The following is a 19,469-nucleotide window of genomic DNA, read 5'->3' as shown; positions in this document are numbered from 1 at the left end:
TTTTAATTTTCATAAAATTACAATGAAGGGTAATTTAGATCACATTAAAAAAGTTAAATGAATGCTAAACTTTTTTCTTGCTTGCCTTGAGGAATAACACGGGAATACATGGCAATAAAATTCAGCTAAGGAACACTCACTATTCAGATCTGATTCTGAATTCGACAAAACTGATTATGGTATTTAAATATCTTATTACTTTATTACTATAAATATTTTAATTCTAAATTAATTGTGTGATTCCTTCCGTTTTTAATACTTATATTATGTCATATCTTTCCCTTCCCAAAACCACATAATAAGATAATAATTTGTTTCCCCCAAACAACTTTTTTTTACTCAAACATACACAAGATAACTTGTCCTGCAGTGACACTGTTTCTGTGGAGCCATTACATAACTGAAATTCCACAATTACCCTTCTATTTCTCCACAAAGTAATATGATCAAAGGTGTAACTCAATGGTGTTACATGTCTTTTCACAAAGTGCACCATCTCTTTTTTCTCTCGATTCTTTCTTGGGTTGCTCACACTTACTTTGCTTATATCGCTTGTCTCATGCTGACTAGTAGTGTTGAATCATTGAATGTGACACAAATAAAATAAAAAAATAATTTCAAATTTTTTTTATAAAAAGAGTAAAGAAAACTAGCATGATATTGATTATGATGGTGTTTGAAGAACATGACATAATTAAGTAGGGACATTCATGTGCATGAGCATGAACATAGTGTTAAAACTTGTTGTCTCAACTCTCTACTATTCTCTCTCATGCATCACATTGTGTTAATGTAACTTCTGTTTCTAACATTACTTTTTGGAACCATTTATTGCTTTTTGTGTCGGCTTCACCACCACCACACTGCTTTTTGTGACTTATGTTAGATTGTGATTTTGAGTTATGACTTATTTGACTCTTTTCTCAAATGGGTTTGTTTCATAAGTTATTCTCCTGCAGTCTTTATGTTCAAGTTTGGAAATTTATGATTCTGCATTGAAGCTACTTCTTTGGGTTTTCTCACATTCATTCTTCAAGATCTACTCCAGTAAGTCCTTTTCCTTTTTAAGCATTTTCTACTGTTTTTGGTTTGGTATCAAAATCTTCCTAGTTAGTACACTTTATTATTATTTCTTTTATATTAAACATCTATTATAAACAACTCATTGATTGGTGTCACTTTACTCAAATCACATCTGGGTATTATAGAGATCATACCATACAACATTTTTTTCCTTTTGCAAATAATTTATTGGATCAAAGGTGTTCTTTTTAGTTTTTTATTTTATTTTTTATTTTTTTATATTTATATTCTCTCCTTGTAATGTATAACTTATTGGATCATACAACATTCTGTCTCTAATGTATAATTTTTTTAGGGCACTAGTGGTACTAATTGTTTCAAAGGTCATAATTGCCATTTCTAAAATCCCATGTTTTAGGAGAGTTTTAGATGATTTTGTTCTGCAATGCAGGTATCAGTTCCTACTTGCAATTGCAATCAACAATTTCATCTTTGATTTGAACTATCATTTTCTGTACTAATTGTGATTATTGTAGCCAATGTTTTTTTTATATCGTTTGTATCGACTTATGAATGTGATGTTATTATGTGTTTTAGTCCAAAAAAAATTCCTCTATAGAAGGTTTCCCATGTTTTCTAGGGAATTCTTAGATTAGTTCTACAAAGCGCAGGTAGAAAAACACTGGTTATAGTTTGAGAAAATAGATGTGATTGTACGTAATCACAATTCACAAGTGTTAAGTGTCAATTTCGTGTCAATGTCAGACACTGACTTGTGCCGGTCATGGTTTCAATATGAAGTGTCGGGACTACATAGTTTACTACTTTACTTGTAGCCATCCTATATAAATTTTGCAACAAACTAATTTATGTGCATTTTTGTTTTCGTTTTCATGTAATGGTGTTGCAGGCCTTTGGATTCATCAATGGGGAAAGAGTTGGAGTTGGATCTCAATGAAAAATCTTTAGAAGGTCTAAGTCCCAATACTGTTCTTCCACCTCAACAATATTGTGTGAATGTTAAGAAGAGATCTAAAAAAGGGAAATCATCAGGGAAAGATGAAGTTTTTACCCTAAAGGAGGACTTTGCAGAGATTAAATTTGCTCGCTTCCGAAGTTCTTCGTGTAAGAGCCGTCTCTCTCGATCTCATGGATTGGAAGGTAATGATGATATTGAAACAAGGAGGGTTTCCATGTATCAAAGTTCAGAGGAAGTAAAAAACGTCAAGAAAATGGGGGGAAGGCAAAAGATAGAATTTTCAAGGAGGAGTGACATCTCTTTGTCAAGTAGCATTGTTGATTCTTTATGTGGTTCGGATGATGAAGATTCCAATCATAGGCCTTCAGATATATCTCAGTATTCAAATTTTAGTTCAAGGTCCTCGGCTTGCCATGAGCCGGACAATTCAAATGGATTTTTTGAGATTTGCATGCATTCAGATGTTAAGAATAAAAAATCTACTGCAGTAGAAGGTAGAGGTTCCGGAAATTTGAAGTCCAAAAGTGACAAAGTTGCTGATTCTATAATGAATGGAAATTTTCTTCTTGAAAAGGAGAAAATTCACTCACTGCAGAAATCACTCTCTGCTAAGGTAGAAGCCTCTTACTTGCTACCTCCTTCTTTGGATAGTGATTGCTCGTCAAAAGTGCGATTCACACCGGTCAGGAAAAAGACGAATAATTTCATAAAGTCGAAATCTTTGAGAAGTCCACTGAGTCATATTGCGGAAACTAATGAGGAGGTACAATCAAATGAGACAGCAAACATTATGATCAACAGGACTTATCAGAAATATATGCTGAATGATTTATCGAACTCAGGAAAACATTCTGACATTATTTCTGAATTTATCAACAGAGAAATAAAGTATTCTGGTATTGCGTCTTCGCCGGTTCACTTGCACGGTAATCTCAAGATGGAAAACAAACAAGGAATGCCTTTTTTTGAGTTTAAGGTGAAGTGTCCTGAAGATGTGTTTGTGGCAAAAACATGGAGAATAGGTAATGGTTTCAATTTTGTATATACCTTTCACTCCATTGATAATAGAAAGAAAAGCAATGCTACTGGGACGGAATCTCATGATTTCGACAAAGATTCCTCAATAGTAGCTAAGATGCTAGTTTCCAGTAATTTATGTTCTGAAATAAAAGACAAATCTGACAACTCTATGGTGACGGAATTTGTGTTGTACGATCTTTCACACTCAAGACATAGTGTTTCATCCAAAAAAAAGTCTTTATGTGAACAAAATGTGCTCAAAACTCGAAAAGCTTCCCGTGTTGGACCGAAAGACGAAACTTTTGAGATGGAAGAGAACCTTACAGTCAAAAACAAACTTCAAGGCGAATCAAATTTGTTTTCTTTGTTGCCTACTGAATCCTATTCGAACCTTGAAATTGCTGCCATTGTCTTGGAAATACCATTTTCTAAGAGAGAAAGCTTGAAGTACAAGAGAGGGGATAGATTATCTGCTAAAGAACATTCCAACCTAAGCAATCTTTGTGCAGTAGTTGATCAGAGTAGAAAGAGTCTTCATGACAGAAAATTTCAGGAACAGTTGAAGGTGGTAATACCAACAGGCTACCATGGTTTGCCGAAGGATGAATGTCGAGGTCCCTCTCCATTACTTGATCGGTTGAGACACGGTGGAGGTTGTGATTGTGGTGGCTGGGACATGGCATGTCCCCTCGTACTTTTAGGCAATCCTAGTATTCAATTTGCCGAAGATCACTCACTTATAGAGGAATATCAACCACTACAACTTTTTGTTCAGGTACAACTCGAATTTCACCACAACTATTTCTTCAAGGGACTTAATAGATGAAACACTATAGTTTATTGATTTTGAGTTAATTTGGAGACACCCTCATATTTCTGTGACACCCTCACAAACAGACCTTTAATAATTGAATCTTGTTTGACTTTTCAATATAATTGATGAGAACTGGTAAAAGAAAAGAAGGAAAAAACAAATACTGAATTCTGTGATCCATATCGGTAATATGAAATGAGTTGATTTAGCATGAATTATGTGATTCAAAGTCATTTGTGATTCATTGTATGAAAGAAATCATTAGCTTATCGACTCGAATTGAGCTGTGTGATTTGAGTCCTGAATAGTAAGAATGCAATACTATGATTTATATAGAGTACAGGATTAGACAATGCATTAGTTCCATGACACATGCATCTCTATAGTCTTGTGATTTATATATTGTTTTCTTCTGTATTACATGTTTACCTTGCTTAGTAACGAGATTGTTATTGTTTTAACTGATACTTATTATTTGAATTTTTTATGCACAGGGAGCAAAAGAAAGTAATCCTACTTTCAGCATGAAAATGGTTGAAGAGGGGCATTATGCTGTTGATTTTCATGCGCAATTATCCACATTACAAGCATTCTCCATCTGTGTTGCCATTTTGCATGGAACTTCTGCCTCCAGCGGTCCAGGGAACGAGAAAAACCAGCAGCAGTTATCTAAATGCAGTTCATTGAAAATGCTTCTTGAGGACGATGTAGAGTGTCTTTTCAAATCAATCACAACCGAGAAGAATACCGCATACAATTCCCCAAAAGGAATTCCTAGGTCCTATGTGCCAAACCCACCTTTTTCTCCTATTGCGCGAGTATAAAAGTGTTGGCTAGGACATAGATATGTTATTATTACATAGTGAGTTGGTCTACATCAATATGAAGATTTTCTGTTTTAAACAGTTCCCTGGTTGCTGAAACTGTAAAACAACACCCTCAGAGGTTATAGAAAATGTGAAGGGGATGCTGTTAAAGGTGATAGGGGGTAGCATGTTAGTTATTATTAGTTAGAGGTATCAAAATCATTTTTTGTAACAAGTTCTTGAAACTTGAAAGTATATGAGACAGAAACCCAAAAATTGTTCATATTGCAATGGGATAAAATCAAGAAAGGGGGGATGAAGAGAGGGAGGTAGCATAGCAGTCCTCTTTCTCTTCCTGTTTGTATCTATTGAAATAAAGTTATATTCTGAAATGAAATGATAATGATGGGAAATGGATTGGAATATTATTTTACTTTCTCAATTGTTTCTTAATTGCATGAATATTAAGAGTGATTACAACTTTACCAGTAAATTTAATAGATTTTAGATAAACATAAAAAATGAACAATTAGTTGAGTGATTCAGATATGAATTCATTTAGATAGTTTATTACCTAACCAACCCCTATTAGTTTGATTAATACTGGTTGAGTAATAAACTACTTCTATTTTTAAATAAATATTTCTGAAACAATATTTTTTTTATATTAAAATTTTCCCTTCTGTTGTTGACTCGTTGAGAAACTTTAGATCCACCTAGCTCCAGAATAAATGGTTATTGAGAAAAATAAAGACTTAACAATCACAGCAAGCATAAGAAATTCAAGTGCATGTATATACATGGTTAGAGTTTTAGCTTGTACTCCTGTGTAATTTTAATTGAAAATATCAAGTGCTAGAATTATCACCATTCAGATATATAAACGGAGTAACATGATGGCAATCGTAAATTTTTAATATGGTATTCATACATAAATTCCGGAAAAGAAATACAAATTTCTTTAGAAGAACATTAAAATTAGGGTTAAATATGAATTTCATCCCTACAAAATTGGCTCCTTCCAACTTTAGTCCCTACTTTAAAAATATGAACATTGGTCCTGTCAACTTAGGGAAGCATGATTTCCCCAATGGTTGATTGCTGTGTATCTTCTGCACCTGCATTATATATGCTATTAATATACACATACAATTATCAAATGTACAGTTTATGAACTTGCTTGCAGCTTGTGGCACCATTAAACTTTTCTTCCAAGCAGTATAAACACAATGCTGCTGCTAGCATTCTTGTTATCGTGGTGAGTTTATAAACCAGTGGGAAGTGATGCTTCCAGAGAAAATACACTCTTGAAAAATTCGTATGAAGCAAAGAACAATGATCCTTGAGACATGTACATAATCAACCTTGGAGTCAATCCCCTGAAAACATAAAAGGAACATCCAAAAACAAATGTCACCAAGCAAATTGTATCAGAATCAAATTCCTGAGACAGAACTCACAGTGTGGCTCTTGTTTCTGTTATCAGATTTTTTCTTCTAATCTAAATGATAATAGTGGCTAGACTCCGAAAATAATACCTGTATAAGCCCTTCAAACCTTCGGTCTTGCTAATTTGGTAAAGGGCATGGAACACACTATCATATTGATTTCTTGATCCAGGAATCTGCAGTGCACTCACTTTCATTAGAAGCATAAAGTAAGAATAAAATAATATAAATCAACAAAAAACAATGTTTATTATAATTAATTTTAAATATAGTTTGCAAATAAATTAAAAAATGGTTAAGGATAACAAGATAGTAGATATCAAACATCATAGTTTTATAATGGGAAGTTTCAGAAACTGTTAATAAATTGGCATCCTCACTATTCACTAGTAGTAAAAAATTATATAATTGAAGGATTTGCTAAGCACAAACCTGTGTCTGTAATCTTGTCTTGATCACATCAAACGGAGTCGTGAATAAAGCAGCAGTCGTTCCAGCTAATCCTCCACACACTAACTACATAAATTGATAAAATTGTTCTATTTTACATCCATTGTGGTGAGAGAAAAATGGTAGTTGATACGCAGCAAAAAACAAGCACTAACTCACAGTCTGAAATGTGTGGGATTGAATACTAGAAGATGGCATCACTTGCTTCAAGCTTTCATATGTGTAAAACTACAATGGGTCACAGACAACAGTTACACATAAAACCTTGGTTTCGGAAGAACATAGTACGGCAATCACAGAATATGAGCAGAGGGGTATTGGGAAGAAAGAAAACATCAACAACCACAAGGGGCTTGCTCTACACTTGTATTTAGACATGAAAATTTCCAGGTCAAAGTTGGCAACCAATATGAAAAATAGTAAACCTTTAGCATGAGACTTTTGGGCATACACTACCAATTCCTCATGCGAACCTTCCCCTCCCACTTTTGTGACAGAAAATTGAATGGTGTTCAGCTAATTCAATAAGAACATACATTGGATGTTAAAATCAGCTACCAACCTTGATCATTGAATGTGGGATATTTCGGCATAGTACAGCTCTCCAACCTGCATATAGCGAGGAAAGACCACCATTTCTGATAATTCCGATCAATACATCCCTGCATATATCCATAAAGATGGATGGCAAAGTAAAATTAATACAACTATACAGGTCTTGCATGGGAAAACATCTGGCAAAAGTTGGAAACCATGAGCTTACACAGACATAATATGGTTCTTCGACATGATGTAAATATTTAAGACTACCAAATTCATATAGAAAAGTTACAAGATCTTCGCAAAGAGGGAACACAAATTACAAGTTTACGACAATGGAACACAGTTCATGACAGACACACAAATTCAGGACATGCTTAAAAAACAAGCAGTTTTATGTCATGACAGGTACAGATGATCCAAAGAACTGTGCATACCAGCAGTTGCGATAATGAGATCCAACTTGCATCTGCTGCTTTATTCGCTCACTAGGAGTGAAGATGAAAGATGTGGCAATGCTTGCACAACCACCTCCAACACAATGGGCAAAAGAATAATTCTCCTGCACGAAAAGATGGCTAATAAGCATTGAAGTTATGGTAAGATCCAGGCTAATCCTAGATATCTAAATCAAGTGGTACCATGTTGACAGTGACGTTTAACTTGCATAGTTGATCTCACTCACATAGATGGTTCCATATAGAAATAAGTAAATCAGGGAAAAGACTAACACAAGACAGCAAGGGTAAATGACTTTGAATGACTCCATTTACAAATTAAATATGGAGAAAGACAGGTTACCTTTGGAAGATAAGGAAGCAAAGCTGCTTTAACTGATTCATACGTGAAAGTATAAACTGCAGAAATTGGAGCTGAACATGCAATGTTTGTAGTAATTCCACGATATAGTCCAGGAAAACCTGAAATCAATTCACAAACTTGATGTAGAAGCTACATAAAGATTTAATGACAAAGGAAAAGTAATCTAAATGAAACAAGACAAATAAGTTAAACAAATATCTAGCCAGAACGTGATTTCTCTTAAAAACAAACCTCTATCAGAAATAATTGATTTGCCAATGTAAAAGATGGACCTCTGTTCTGCACGACATGATTGAACAACTGTCTTGATTGTGTCAACAGGATGCAGACAACAGCTGACACATATTCCAGCCAACGCTCCAGAAAAAGCATGTTCTTGCTTGGCAAGGGAATGGGAAGGCTTCTGATGGGTTGCAGAGAAGGTCTGAAGCTTAGGTTCATCACTGGTTATATCTGATAAATGGCTTCTTTGAATTTCCATTAATTCATTTTCATCATCATCAATCTTACATTGACACTGCACAGAAGCAGTGTTAGCAGTGTTACAGGTAGCTAAAGAGTTGACAATATGATAGTCTGCGTAGATACTAGAAGATAGGGTCTGACAAGCACCAACATCCATCTGATTATGAGGCACAACTTGAAGAAAATAGTCTGAACACAGAGGGTTAACTTCTTTTGTGTTCAGAACTGCATCATTAGTTAATGATGGAGCTTCACATATGAGTACATCAGGATCGCATACATCCCTTTCATTAGCCAATGAAATGGGGCTTGCGTCTATTGAAATGCAGTCTCTGGCAACCAAAGAATTAGTTTTCAGGTTCTCAGGCTCAGTAACCTTTGCATGACAGTTTAGCTCACTAGGAACATTTCCTGATCTAAACGAAATTTCTTCACTCTCAAGTTCCAGTTTATCACAATATTCATTTGAATTTTTATCACTTGCCTGTGAAAATCTATGGAATAAAGAATGTATATAATCTTGACTTCCATAAGACGATTCAAGTATTAACATCTTCTGTGTTACCTTAGGGAAATCCAATTTTTCCTGCACAATTTGTGAACCGAAGCAAGTAGTGCCCGGATTAACAGAATAGTAATTAGTTTTATTTGAAGTAACCACACCATTGTTATTCTCATGAATGTTACCCAGAATATTCTCTTTTGAGAATCCTTTATCATCTTTATTTACATTTTCCTTCGGGAGTAAAAATGAAAGTGGGCGACTAGCAGAATCCCATAACTGGCCTATTGCAGAGATGAGCTGCGGCGTGGTCAGTATTTCAGGGGACTTCAGTTGAGAACTTCTATAGCATTGCTTGTTCTCATTATTGGAAAGAGGAGGTGAACAATCTACACGAGAAAGATCAGCCTTAGAGGATGCCCCTCCATGTTGAATCCACCGATATTTGATTGAATGTTGATCATTTTTAGGTGATTTATTGCATCCAGACATTTTCTAAATATTTTTTGTATCTCCTTCAAGAAGCAGATAGCCTGAAAATGTCTGGACAGAGAAATCCTGAAAATGAAACAAATTGCATCATGAGTTGCAAAGTAATTAACTGTTCATTCCATAAACATTTAAGAGTCCGTCCTTGAGCCGGATACCGAGTTTTTTTTTTTAAAAAAAAAAACACCTACAAGATGGTAATTTTAGAACCCAATACTCATGATGATTGACAAACTTGTTTTACTTTCTTAAATTTTGTAGCATTCAGATGCTGCTGCAGCATCTGTTACAATTAGTTATAAATTCTGTTACAGTTTGTTAAATCAGTTAAATAAATAACCATATCTGGTTTAGCTAAATTATGTTTGAGTAGCAATTTATATTTCGGGGATTATATAAATAGCATAGAGGAATCAAAGTGAGACAGACATTGAAGAAATGAAAATGGGGACAATACTATTACTAACCGTTGTTAAATGGTTCTCATTTGTGTGACATTGAAGAAATTAAATTTCACCACATCAACAGAGCTTAGTGAATGAGGTTTTCTGCACCACAAATCAAACATTCAATTGAACATATACACAATTAGGAGAAAAAGAGAAAATAAAAATTGAAGAATATGAAATGGAACGAACGAACCTTGAAAAGAGCGAGGGTTGAAGATAAGCTCTGAAAATCATCATCATCATGTTTTGGATTAATTAAGAGATGACGACGAGGGTTTAACTGAATAAACCTTACCTACGCTACAAAATTATCATCGATTCTTCGCAAGATTAAAAATTGGAAAAAACAAATGTCTGAGCCCGGGTTCGAACCGGGGACCTCTAGTGTGTGAGACTAGCGTGATAACCGACTACACCACCCAGACATCTTGTGATTACTTTCTCTTCCACATTTATATAACCTTGTTAATAACATTACATACAACAAGCAAAACCTTACTTCTCTTGTCTTCTCAAAACTTTACATTTTCAGCAACATTTATACAACCTGTCTAATAATATTGTTGCATATACACATACTTATATCTAATTTGTATTATAAACTAAATACATTAGTTATTTAATAAATTTTAAAAATCAACCGAGTCTCTTATAAAATAAACTGAAAGGAATAATATGCATTTTCCATTTTTTGTATATATATAACTGCAAAGTTTAGATGACATATATAACTTCAATCTTGAATTGATTTATTATTTTTTTGAACAATAATTAATTTATGATTTTTTTTACAATTATAATTAATTTATGTTTTAATCTAACAATAATAGTATAATACATTTTAATTCTGATTACAGATTGAAAATAAAAAATTTCGGTATTTTATTTTCATAGACCAATTTAAACCTTCTATGAGATATGACATTGAGTACTTTTTTTATTTATTTTTAAATTTCTTTCACTCTGAACATGTATTGTATCGTTTCAAGATTAAAATTTACCCTCCAATCAATAATATCCTAAGTTTCAAATGTTTAAATGTTAAATGAAATGAATTATGACATTTCTTCCTTTAACTAAAGTATAGACTATAGAGTATAGAGTATAGTAGAAAGCCAGGAAACATTACTGAAAGTGAAAGGAAAGTTATAAATACAACACATTCGGACATTCAGTAACAAGACCATGAAGCTTACATACAAACTGGTTACAAAGCTAGAGTTTGCAATTTCCTCATTCAATAATAACACATTGAAGCTGAAATGAGCTATAACTCTTGAGCCTTAGGTAACCTAAGGTCAATGAGAAGTTCCTACAGGCTATCTCTACAAACACTCTACAACATCCAAGTGGTATCCTCCTAACTATTGCCATCGTTTAGAGGACCTCGCCGACGAAGAGCCACCGGTTATGGGTTTTTTAACACCTGCATGTAAGACAAGAAATGAGAAGCAAAACAACCAAGGGAGAATGGGTAATAGATCTATTTAAAATGGTAACAGATGTGAGCATAAATTGGATATACTTACTTGAAGAAACCTTTGAGGTACTTCTGTTCAATGATAGCCTTGAAGTTCTTGTCGGCAATTTTGGCTGGACTTGCGGTTGCGGGGCTTTGGGAATTCTTGATGGCATAGCAGACCTGCATTCAATGAAAACATAAATTGATTTCAGATCTGATTTCAAAGGTGGCTTGTTAAATAGTATACATTACATAGTACCAGCAATCACAATGAACAAAAAGAATGGATTTAAAATTTTTCTTTAGAAGAGAGAACTCACTTTTCTGTGCTCTGAGCCGGAAGGTTGTTGGATGCTCTATCCTTAGCTGGTGTAATTTCAGCTGCCTTCTCTAGATCAGGAAAAAGAGTGTACTCTACAATACTGCTGATTGAATCAGTTTCTGTTCCCATTGAAAGACCGCCATCAGATATGTCACTTAATCTCTCCTCTGAGTCTGCATCTCCAAATCCTAAGAGATCAATGTCATCATTAAAATTTTGATTGACGTCTTCTCGAGCTAATTTCAACTGAAGGGAACTCGACTTGTTCATGAAATCATCTATTGATTGATGGGAACCAGCTTCAGAATGTTTATCACTGTACTCTGAGCCATTATCCATGTCATAAGCTACTTTTCCATTGACTCCAAGGCTCCTTGTTCCAGAAAGTCTCATGCTGTTGTGGGGACTGTTGCGGGGAGTCCCTATGGAATGTCTCCTTGGTGATAATGGTGCAAGTTTTGGTGATAATGGTGCATTTCTTGGTGATAATGGTGCAAGTCTTGGTGATAATGGTGCATTTCTTGGTGATAATGGTGCATGTCTTGGTGAGATCATTCCAAGTTTTGCACCGTTATGATTAGACTTGAGCAACTGCAACCGCTCAATCTCTTCATCCTTCCTTGCCACGGTGTCCTTGAGAGATGCCATCTGCAAAAACATACAAGTCAGTATGCACTTATAAATGGATTTAAACAGAAAGGTTTAAACTTTTACTAGTTTTATTTCCCCAGCAAAGCTTCCTGATCCGAACAATCTAACAAAGTGCAATTGGATGTAGTGGTTTATATAAACTATATGTATGCACAGAACTTCACAATCAAAATAAAAGGTGCAAGTTTGAGTTCAGCACTTCATGACCCATATGCACAGATGCATTGTCTATGTAAAAATATAATAAAAAATAAAAATAACCTAACCCACTTGGGGTTGGTCTAGTGGTGTTGGCTTGGGTCCTTGGGTCCCCGGTGCCAATTTCGGTGGGCTAAGTCCACACAGAGCAAAAAAACTCTGGCTTTAAATGGGGCCCCCGCAAGTGGGTGGTGGGATTGGTCCCCTTGGATTAGTCGGTCCTAAAGCCGGATACCAAGTTTTCAAAAATTAAAAAAAATTAAAAAAAAAAATAACCTGCTCCATTAGTTCTCTCACATCCCTTCCCTCTTTGTTGCTACGAGCCGCGCCTAACTCAACACCAGAAACCCTTTCAGCAAACTTCAACGTGCTTATAGTTTCAGAGTATGAAGCAGCATCAGGATTAAGTTGTACAAACATAAGGGTTTTTGCTTGACCACCTGTAAAATACGAGGAATAAAGCTACTGAAATTTAGTAAAGCATGACTACAATATGCTAAAATCAAAACACAAACTAATGAAACCAAATATAACCGAATGGCGAGTTGATTTCAATAATAGAAACAATTACCTAACGAACTCTGAAGGAGTTGAGTCAATTTACTGTTTCTATATGGCACATGCGGGCTCTTTTGAGCCAGAGCAAATATAACATCTCCAAGCGCCGATAGTGATTTGTTTATATGTTGAGCCTCCTTAAGCCTATCTCCAGTTGCTTCAGAACGATCCACCCTTTCACTTCCCGCAAGGTCTACAAGATGCAGACATCCACGCAACAGAGTGTTGGTCTTCACTTCCGTTCCTCGAACATGAATAGAGAGAACACTGTCATATGATCATAAATTAAAATAAAAGTGAGTTGTGTCTCCATAATTGGAAAATTGACATAAAAGAAAATCTTTAAAATGTGAATGTAACCTGTGTGATCTACTGCTTCTTTCATTTAAGGCAGTGGCACTAGTTGCCCGATTCATCAGCCCAATGTTCATCAACTCAAGAACATCTTTCATTGAATTCACAGAATGCATACTTGCATCAGGAACAGCCAACCCATTTGGTAGGGTAGTATTCCAAATCCCAAGTGTGTGAGAGTCAAGGAAAAGAAACTTCATATATTTTATTTCTAAACAAAAGTAAATGGATAGTAAAAACTGCTGCATCTAAATAAATTATGTGAGCATGGAAGCAGAAAAATAGGCATGAAGCGAATAGATCAACAATATCATATGTCAAGCCTTTGATACATGTGGGGGTATATGCATAGCTGAATGCTAATACATAACTTGAAGTAAGAGATGCATAACTTATAATAAAAGGGAAGCTTAGGGCACAAGGCTCTCACTATTGTGGGGTCTGGGAAAAATGGAAAAGGATATCTCTTCTGAGGACCGTTGCTTGATAGTAAATCACGAACTTGCTCATTATAAATTTCAACCATTTGAACTCCAATTTCGTAATCAATAGAACTTTTCCTACTCTGGGAGATATGGAAAAGATCATGAAGTGCCCGATAGTTGACTCCCCAATCTGATTTTGATGATAAGCTAGGTCCACTCTAGTAGAAAAACAATTGTCAAGTAAACATTTTGAACCACACATCCACTCGTGGTGTAAACAAAATATTAAACATACAAAATGTATACCATGGTATAAGTCTTTCCCGAGCCAGTTTGACCGTAGGCAAATATACAAACATTGAACCCATCAAGAACAGAACGAATTAGCGGACGAGTGTCCAAGAATACTTCCTCTACAAAGAAAATTTTGATTCATAAGTTGAACACTATTATTAATTACAACAATCTATAAAATGTAATAATCATATGAAAAAGAATTGAAAAAATTGAAGTACCCTGACTCGCAGCTTGACCAAAAACCTTATTAAATTTAAAAAGCTTGCGGCTTTCCTTTCCTTGTTTATGAGGATTGCTAATAATTAGTTCTCCATCATCGCCAATAAACTCAACTGATGTATGCTTCTGACTTTGCCCCGAAAGAAATGGTCTAACTCGACAATATACTCTGATATTTCCTATTTCATAAATGGTTCAGAACAAAAGGAGAGAATAAATCAGGTTAGCAAGCAAGAAAAAAGTTCACTTTGAAATTACTATAAATAATATGCACCTTTCAAATCTTGAACTTCATTATATAACTTCCTATTTTCTGTTAGAAGAACGTGATAATTATCTGCAGCCTCGGCTAGACCTTTGAGCTTCATCCCTACATAAGAAAATCTTGTAAATATATCAAATCCATCATAAAATAAACAATGGATGTTAAATCACGAGAATTTCAAATATTTTTTCGTACCAAAGTACTTGTATTCCTCTAAGTAGCTTCTTTTTGTTTTTATCACTTCATCTTTGACAGATTTCATGACAGCTTTCAATTCCTATAAATCATCAATGATCAAACTACATGGTAAATAGAACAACATAAAAAGCAGCAACCATAATGCAAACAGCAAAACAAAGAAACAAACCTTGAAAGCTCCAAATTGTTGATTTAAAAAACTTTGATAGGTATGCTCTTTATTCTTCCAATTCAAATATCTGGATTCAGAAAATGCCTCCAGTTCCTTCACTTGCTTCCTCGCATCAGCCAGATGACATTTAAGTTCCTGTATCCTTTTCTCATACTCAGCTTTAGATTCAGAAGCTTGCAATTCTAACTGCAAAACATGTTCTTCATGTGATCTTTTCGCCATTTCCAAATCTTGCTTCATTTGAGAAATTTCAATTTCACTGCGAACTTTGTCTTTCTTCAATCGAGAAAAATCCTGCTCTTCAAGTTTCTTCATCTCCTCAAATTTATTTTGCTCATGCTGCAAAGAAAACTAAAGGTACAAATGATTGTAGCAAGTTAGTTAACATTAATCAAGTTCGAAGTAAGAAAAATTACCAGTTTTGTAATTTATAAAATATAAAATACACTTAAATATAAATCGAATCATTTCGAATAAAAATTTAGACAATGTTAAAAAGAAACACCTCTTCACAAACAGGTATTTCATTAATCATTATATATTAAGGTAATAATCACTCATATAGAATTTAAAAAATTTATAAAATATCAGTACTCCGCCAGTTTACAAAACCTAGTTTGTGCCAATGGACACCCTTTGCCGCATACGACCCACGCAATACAAGTGGCTTTTTATTATTTGAATTTTGAAATTATTTAGTCACAGTATTTATTAGTTATTCACCCAAATTAAAAACATTACTCTAAGGTGCAACACAAATAAGCAGCGACAAAACAATGACATTGAAAATAAGAAGAGTATATTTAACAGAGCTAAGAATATATATTTGATATTATCATCGATTATCTTGAACTCAAAGATAGGACTTGAGATAGGTTTGCACCTTCAACTGCTGAACCCATGCTGTCACAACCTGTAGATAGATAGTAAAGAGAACTTTTTAAAACTAAATTAGCAGACAATAATAATATAAACGGACGGTAAACATGCCACCAGATGCATCACTAAGGAAAATACCTCATTCTCTTCGGTTGTCCCTACCGCCAAGGTTTCAAGCGCATTTATTTTTGTTTGATACTTTCCCTCACGAGCCTTGAAAATATTGTTTTGCTTCAGATGTTCAACACATTAAATTAGTCATTGTTCAATAGAATTATAAAACAATCACTTTTTTTGCAAAAAGAAAAACGGTATAAAGAATGTTAAACTTACACTTTTCATGCTTTCTGCTTGATTTGAAAAGCGTAACTCAATTACTTGCAAAATTTTCCTCAACAGGCATGCTGTACGTTGAGCCTAGAAACATAATAAATAAATGGGAAATTGAACGACTACTCAGTGACACAATCAAATTTTATTTTGCAAGACAAAGGAAAGTAGTAACATTGGGAATTATTTATTGTAAAAGCATTTAGTCTACTTACTTGAGGTATATCTCCATTCTTCCTTTCAAATATATCACTTAAGATCCTATTTACTATGTTAAAAAGAAATCGAGTTGGAACACTCTGCAGAAAAAGATTTAACTAATAATATATTAGGGTTATAAATGAGTTAATAAATGAGTTAATGGCAATAACTCAAATGCATATACATATAAAAGTCAAAAGAATCATCTAATGGCAAGAGCAGAAACAAAAGAAATTGATAGAGACAATAAATTAAGTATCTTATTACTTACGTCCAAATTGTTTGATTTTAATAATTCATTAAGTTTAGCATCTGAAAGATCCATGTGCAGTCCTTGCTTCAACTGCAACAGTTCATTAGACTTGAACCCAATATGATCGATCGAAGCAATACCATCTGGATAGAGGAAACAAAAGTATAATGTAACAAATAACATAAAAATGTTTGGATACGAATAGAAACGGTGTGATTAAACAACAACTCAGCCTTATTGTATTAGGTGGGATCAGATACATTAATCACATGACTTTTTTGGACTCTAACAAAATTCTTTTTTTTAGTAAAAGAATTTAAACTATGGTATTTCTCAAGGGATCATCCTACCTGATACAACAGAGCCATCAACGGCATGTTGGAAATTTGAAGCATCCTTGAGGCAACTATCAGTTTCTTCAGGGGATGTTAGGTTCGGCTGGTCCCACCTCTTCCTAGAACAACCTCGGATATTTTCTCGTACCGCATTATATACAAAGTGAGATTTCAGATTCTCAAGGCACTGCAACACGGGCAACATGGATCCCTGCAAAATTAAATATCAGTAAAGAAAAATGGAATGTCAGTGTCCTGTTTGGACAGAGCCATTCAATTTCTTTTATTAATCACAATATGTCCCGCCTATGCTTGTGCCTTGTATAAAGCTGAGTACTACTTTCACAATCCACAAGAAATCCAACTGAAGTAAATATTAACCTCACAACAATAACATACTAAAATCTAAGTGAAATTATATAGTGGTTCTCCTTCATTGTGTGACAAAAGGTGAAACTAAGCATCCATTTCCAACGTAAAGACAAATGGGGTTTCTATCTAGCCAACCCTTCAATCTAGGACAACCACAAACAATTACCAAAGACAGCCAAAGACATAACTCAGCATGTTTTCAAATTGCAAACACACATAAGGAACTTCTTATACCTGCTCCAGGTCTGACATTTCAAATCCTGACAATCCAAGTTCATCCAAGGCCACCAGAAACCTTTCGACACCCACCAGCTCATCCAAAGAACCACTTCCCTGAAGTTAAAAATGTATTCCTTAGAAAAAGAAGAATAAAAATAATATAATGAAAAAAGCCCTAACTTAGTTTCAGCTAAATTAGAAAACAATGAACAATATCCCTACTACCTCCAGTGAACCAGGAACCAACTTGTCCAAAATGCTACATAATACCGATCCATCGCTCAAGCAATCCCTCAATTCCTCCTCAGAAGTCTCTAAAGGCAGATTAAAGTTAGGAAGCACGGCATTTATCCACTCTATCAGAAGTGCAAGCCGGTCACCTAAAACCACATTAAAATCCAGTCAATCATTCATTTTGGATAAGGAATTCAAAATTTCAAACAAACCATCTTTAGAGACAAATGCCGGTTGTTACCTTCTTCAATTTGATTCAAAGTTCCCCCTTTTCCCCCTCCCTCCTGTTCCCAATGCATGCTCGTTTCGGATACCTTTCTCCCCTTTGATTAACTATGTCTACACTGTGACACAAAGAGATAAAATTTCAATAAGCACAACCTTAATTAGTTTCCAAAATCATATCTTAGCAACAAAATTACTATAATAATCAGCTACTTCTCAGTAAAATGAACAGTTAACAAAAACGATTAATTTAAAATTTTGAAATTTAAAATAAGCTACATTTAACAATATATACTCTATAAGAATAAGAATGTTGGTGACATTATTTGATTAAAAGATGGTTAATAAAGAAAATGAAGAAAATCAATTTTTGGAAAAATAAATAAAATAAAATAAAAAAGAAAGAAGTGAGTTAGAAATTGCAGCTACATTAAAGCTCAAAAGAATTATTATTTATGAAATTAATAAATAAGACGAAAAAAAGAAGGAAAAAGAAAAAGAACGGTGAGCAGATCGGAGCGAACCTGTCTCCGGCAAGCAATGTAGGGAGAAGGTGGTGGTAGAGGAGAAGGCGGAGAAGAAACCAAAGGCGATGAAAAAAAAAATGAAAAAAAAGTTGGAAATGGAACGGAAATGGAAGAAGTCGGTTATGGATCGAAACAAAATAAAGTGGAATTTTGAGTTTGAAACGGAAATTAGGTGCGAGATTTGAGATCTCTGAGAGTGAATGTTGAAGAAAAAGGGTGGAGTTTGAGCAAATGAGCGTTGTGTTTTTCTTTGTTTGTTACGTACTACTCTAACTTCGTTGTTTTGTTTTCAAAATTGAGAAGGGTAAGGCCTGGAATTTTGGAGAAAAATGGTAAAGGGTGGGTGAGTCCATTTTTTTATTATTAGAAGCTAAATTAAGGAATTTGAATCTTAACTGTTTGTATTAAATTGTATTAATTATATTTTAGAATAAAATTGTGTTTCTTTTCATTTTCATTCAATTTTTTATACCACAATACAATTTCTTAATTCTTACTCCTTCTTGCTTTCTTGTCCTTTTTCTTTTTGATTATGATAGAGACCTCTTTGTCTTTCTTCTTTGCTCCTTTTAAAGTTTCATTTATTTTATTTTGTTTTTTTGAAGCAACATTCATTTAATTTTAATTTATTTAATATAAATAAAATTTATGTAATTGTATCGATCATTAGTTGGTTAGTGGTAATTTACGCTGAACTTGATAAGGGGGACTACGATTCGATATCCCACAACTGCGATCAGAAGGGACTAAAATCACTTGATGTTAAAATTGAATCTCGTATCATATTAGGCGATCTAGTGGAGCGGATACTGGTGGTGAAAAAAAAAAAAAAAAAATATGCAGAAAACATTTACTATATTGGTGGAATGATTTATTTATTTTTATTTATGTGTACTGTATATGATGATTTTGACACTAGCCATTTCTCGTATGAGATTCCCGCCTGCCCCTTTCTTTAATACTACT

General features: G+C 34.3%; 3 protein-coding genes and 1 non-coding gene across 8 annotated transcripts; 1 reads left to right on the top strand and 3 right to left on the bottom strand.

The window, feature by feature from the left end:
• The first annotated feature begins 513 nt into the window (after positions 1-513).
• On the top strand, positions 514-5,075 carry LOC123915949. The gene is made up of 3 exons (XM_045967251.1): positions 514-1,047; positions 1,934-3,797; positions 4,331-5,075. The coding sequence occupies exons 2-3, from the start codon at positions 1,950-1,952 to the stop codon at positions 4,658-4,660; spliced, it is 2,178 nt and encodes a 725-aa protein (XP_045823207.1). The 5' UTR covers positions 514-1,047; positions 1,934-1,949; the 3' UTR covers positions 4,661-5,075.
• Positions 5,076-5,520: 445 nt separating this feature from the next.
• Positions 5,521-10,319, bottom strand: LOC123915948. 2 transcript variants are annotated; one of them, XM_045967249.1, is made up of 10 exons: positions 10,001-10,319; positions 9,826-9,906; positions 8,134-9,427; positions 7,882-8,000; positions 7,518-7,642; positions 7,103-7,202; positions 6,700-6,768; positions 6,523-6,606; positions 6,181-6,266; positions 5,521-6,021 (listed from the first exon to the last, which is right to left on the bottom strand). In XM_045967249.1, exons 3-10 carry the CDS (start codon positions 9,359-9,361, stop codon positions 5,907-5,909), a joined length of 1,926 nt encoding a protein of 641 aa, XP_045823205.1. In that variant the 5' UTR covers positions 9,362-9,427; positions 9,826-9,906; positions 10,001-10,319; the 3' UTR covers positions 5,521-5,906. The 2 variants fall into 2 exon arrangements, 1 of the variants encoding a protein (XP_045823205.1); XR_006812029.1 differs by lacking the exon at positions 5,521-6,021 and having other exon boundaries at positions 6,523-6,602; positions 10,001-10,184.
• TRNAV-CAC lies at positions 10,159-10,232 on the bottom strand. The gene has a single exon. It is a non-coding gene; the product is annotated as a tRNA-Val (tRNA).
• A 593-nt stretch (positions 10,320-10,912) lies between the features above and the next one.
• On the bottom strand, positions 10,913-18,941 carry LOC123915946 (kinesin-like protein KIN-14J). 4 transcript variants are annotated; one of them, XM_045967247.1, is made up of 22 exons: positions 18,501-18,941; positions 17,993-18,095; positions 17,743-17,897; positions 17,533-17,631; positions 16,942-17,137; positions 16,610-16,734; positions 16,353-16,436; positions 16,141-16,224; positions 15,946-16,038; positions 15,812-15,841; positions 14,926-15,279; positions 14,754-14,835; positions 14,568-14,663; positions 14,293-14,472; positions 14,084-14,190; positions 13,817-13,995; positions 13,359-13,523; positions 13,012-13,265; positions 12,717-12,880; positions 11,590-12,239; positions 11,337-11,449; positions 10,913-11,233 (listed from the first exon to the last, which is right to left on the bottom strand). In XM_045967247.1, the coding sequence occupies exons 2-22, from the start codon at positions 18,048-18,050 to the stop codon at positions 11,172-11,174; spliced, it is 3,330 nt and encodes a 1,109-aa protein (XP_045823203.1). In that variant the 5' UTR covers positions 18,051-18,095; positions 18,501-18,941; the 3' UTR covers positions 10,913-11,171. The 4 variants fall into 4 exon arrangements, with proteins under 4 accessions (XP_045823203.1, XP_045823204.1, XP_045823201.1 ...); XM_045967248.1 differs by having other exon boundaries at positions 17,993-18,090; positions 18,501-18,895; XM_045967245.1 differs by having other exon boundaries at positions 16,353-16,454; positions 18,501-18,850.
• Positions 18,942-19,469: the final 528 nt, after the last annotated feature.

The sequence above is a fragment of the Trifolium pratense genome, linkage group LG3 (genome assembly GCF_020283565.1).
Source record: "Trifolium pratense cultivar HEN17-A07 linkage group LG3, ARS_RC_1.1, whole genome shotgun sequence".
Classification (NCBI taxonomy): Eukaryota; Viridiplantae; Streptophyta; class Magnoliopsida; order Fabales; family Fabaceae; genus Trifolium; species Trifolium pratense.
This window is presented reverse-complemented; position numbering and strand designations above follow the sequence as displayed.

What these genes read in the sequence shown, in the direction of transcription:
- LOC123915949 (XM_045967251.1), top strand. Translation starts at nt 1,950, where the DNA reads ATGGGGAAAGAGTTGGAGTTGGATCTCAATGAAAAATCTTTAGAAGGT. An exon ending in CACTACAACTTTTTGTTCAG is followed by an intron (nt 3,798 to 4,330) that starts GTACAACTCGAA and finishes TTTTATGCACAG; the next exon opens with GGAGCAAAAGAAAGTAATCC.
- LOC123915948 (XM_045967249.1), bottom strand. Translation starts at nt 9,361, where the DNA reads ATGTCTGGATGCAATAAATCACCTAAAAATGATCAACATTCAATCAAA. An exon ending in TGCTTCCTTATCTTCCAAAG is followed by an intron (nt 7,643 to 7,881) that starts GTAACCTGTCTT and finishes CTTTTCGTGCAG; the next exon opens with GAGAATTATTCTTTTGCCCA. An exon ending in TCTCATTATCGCAACTGCTG is followed by an intron (nt 7,203 to 7,517) that starts GTATGCACAGTT and finishes GGATATATGCAG; the next exon opens with GGATGTATTGATCGGAATTA.
- LOC123915946 (XM_045967245.1), bottom strand. Translation starts at nt 18,050, where the DNA reads ATGCATTGGGAACAGGAGGGAGGGGGAAAAGGGGGAACTTTGAATCAA. An exon ending in AACAATTTGGAGCTTTCAAG is followed by an intron (nt 14,836 to 14,925) that starts GTTTGTTTCTTT and finishes GATGATTTATAG; the next exon opens with GAATTGAAAGCTGTCATGAA. An exon ending in TGGTCAAGCTGCGAGTCAGG is followed by an intron (nt 14,191 to 14,292) that starts GTACTTCAATTT and finishes TTTTCTTTGTAG; the next exon opens with AGGAAGTATTCTTGGACACT.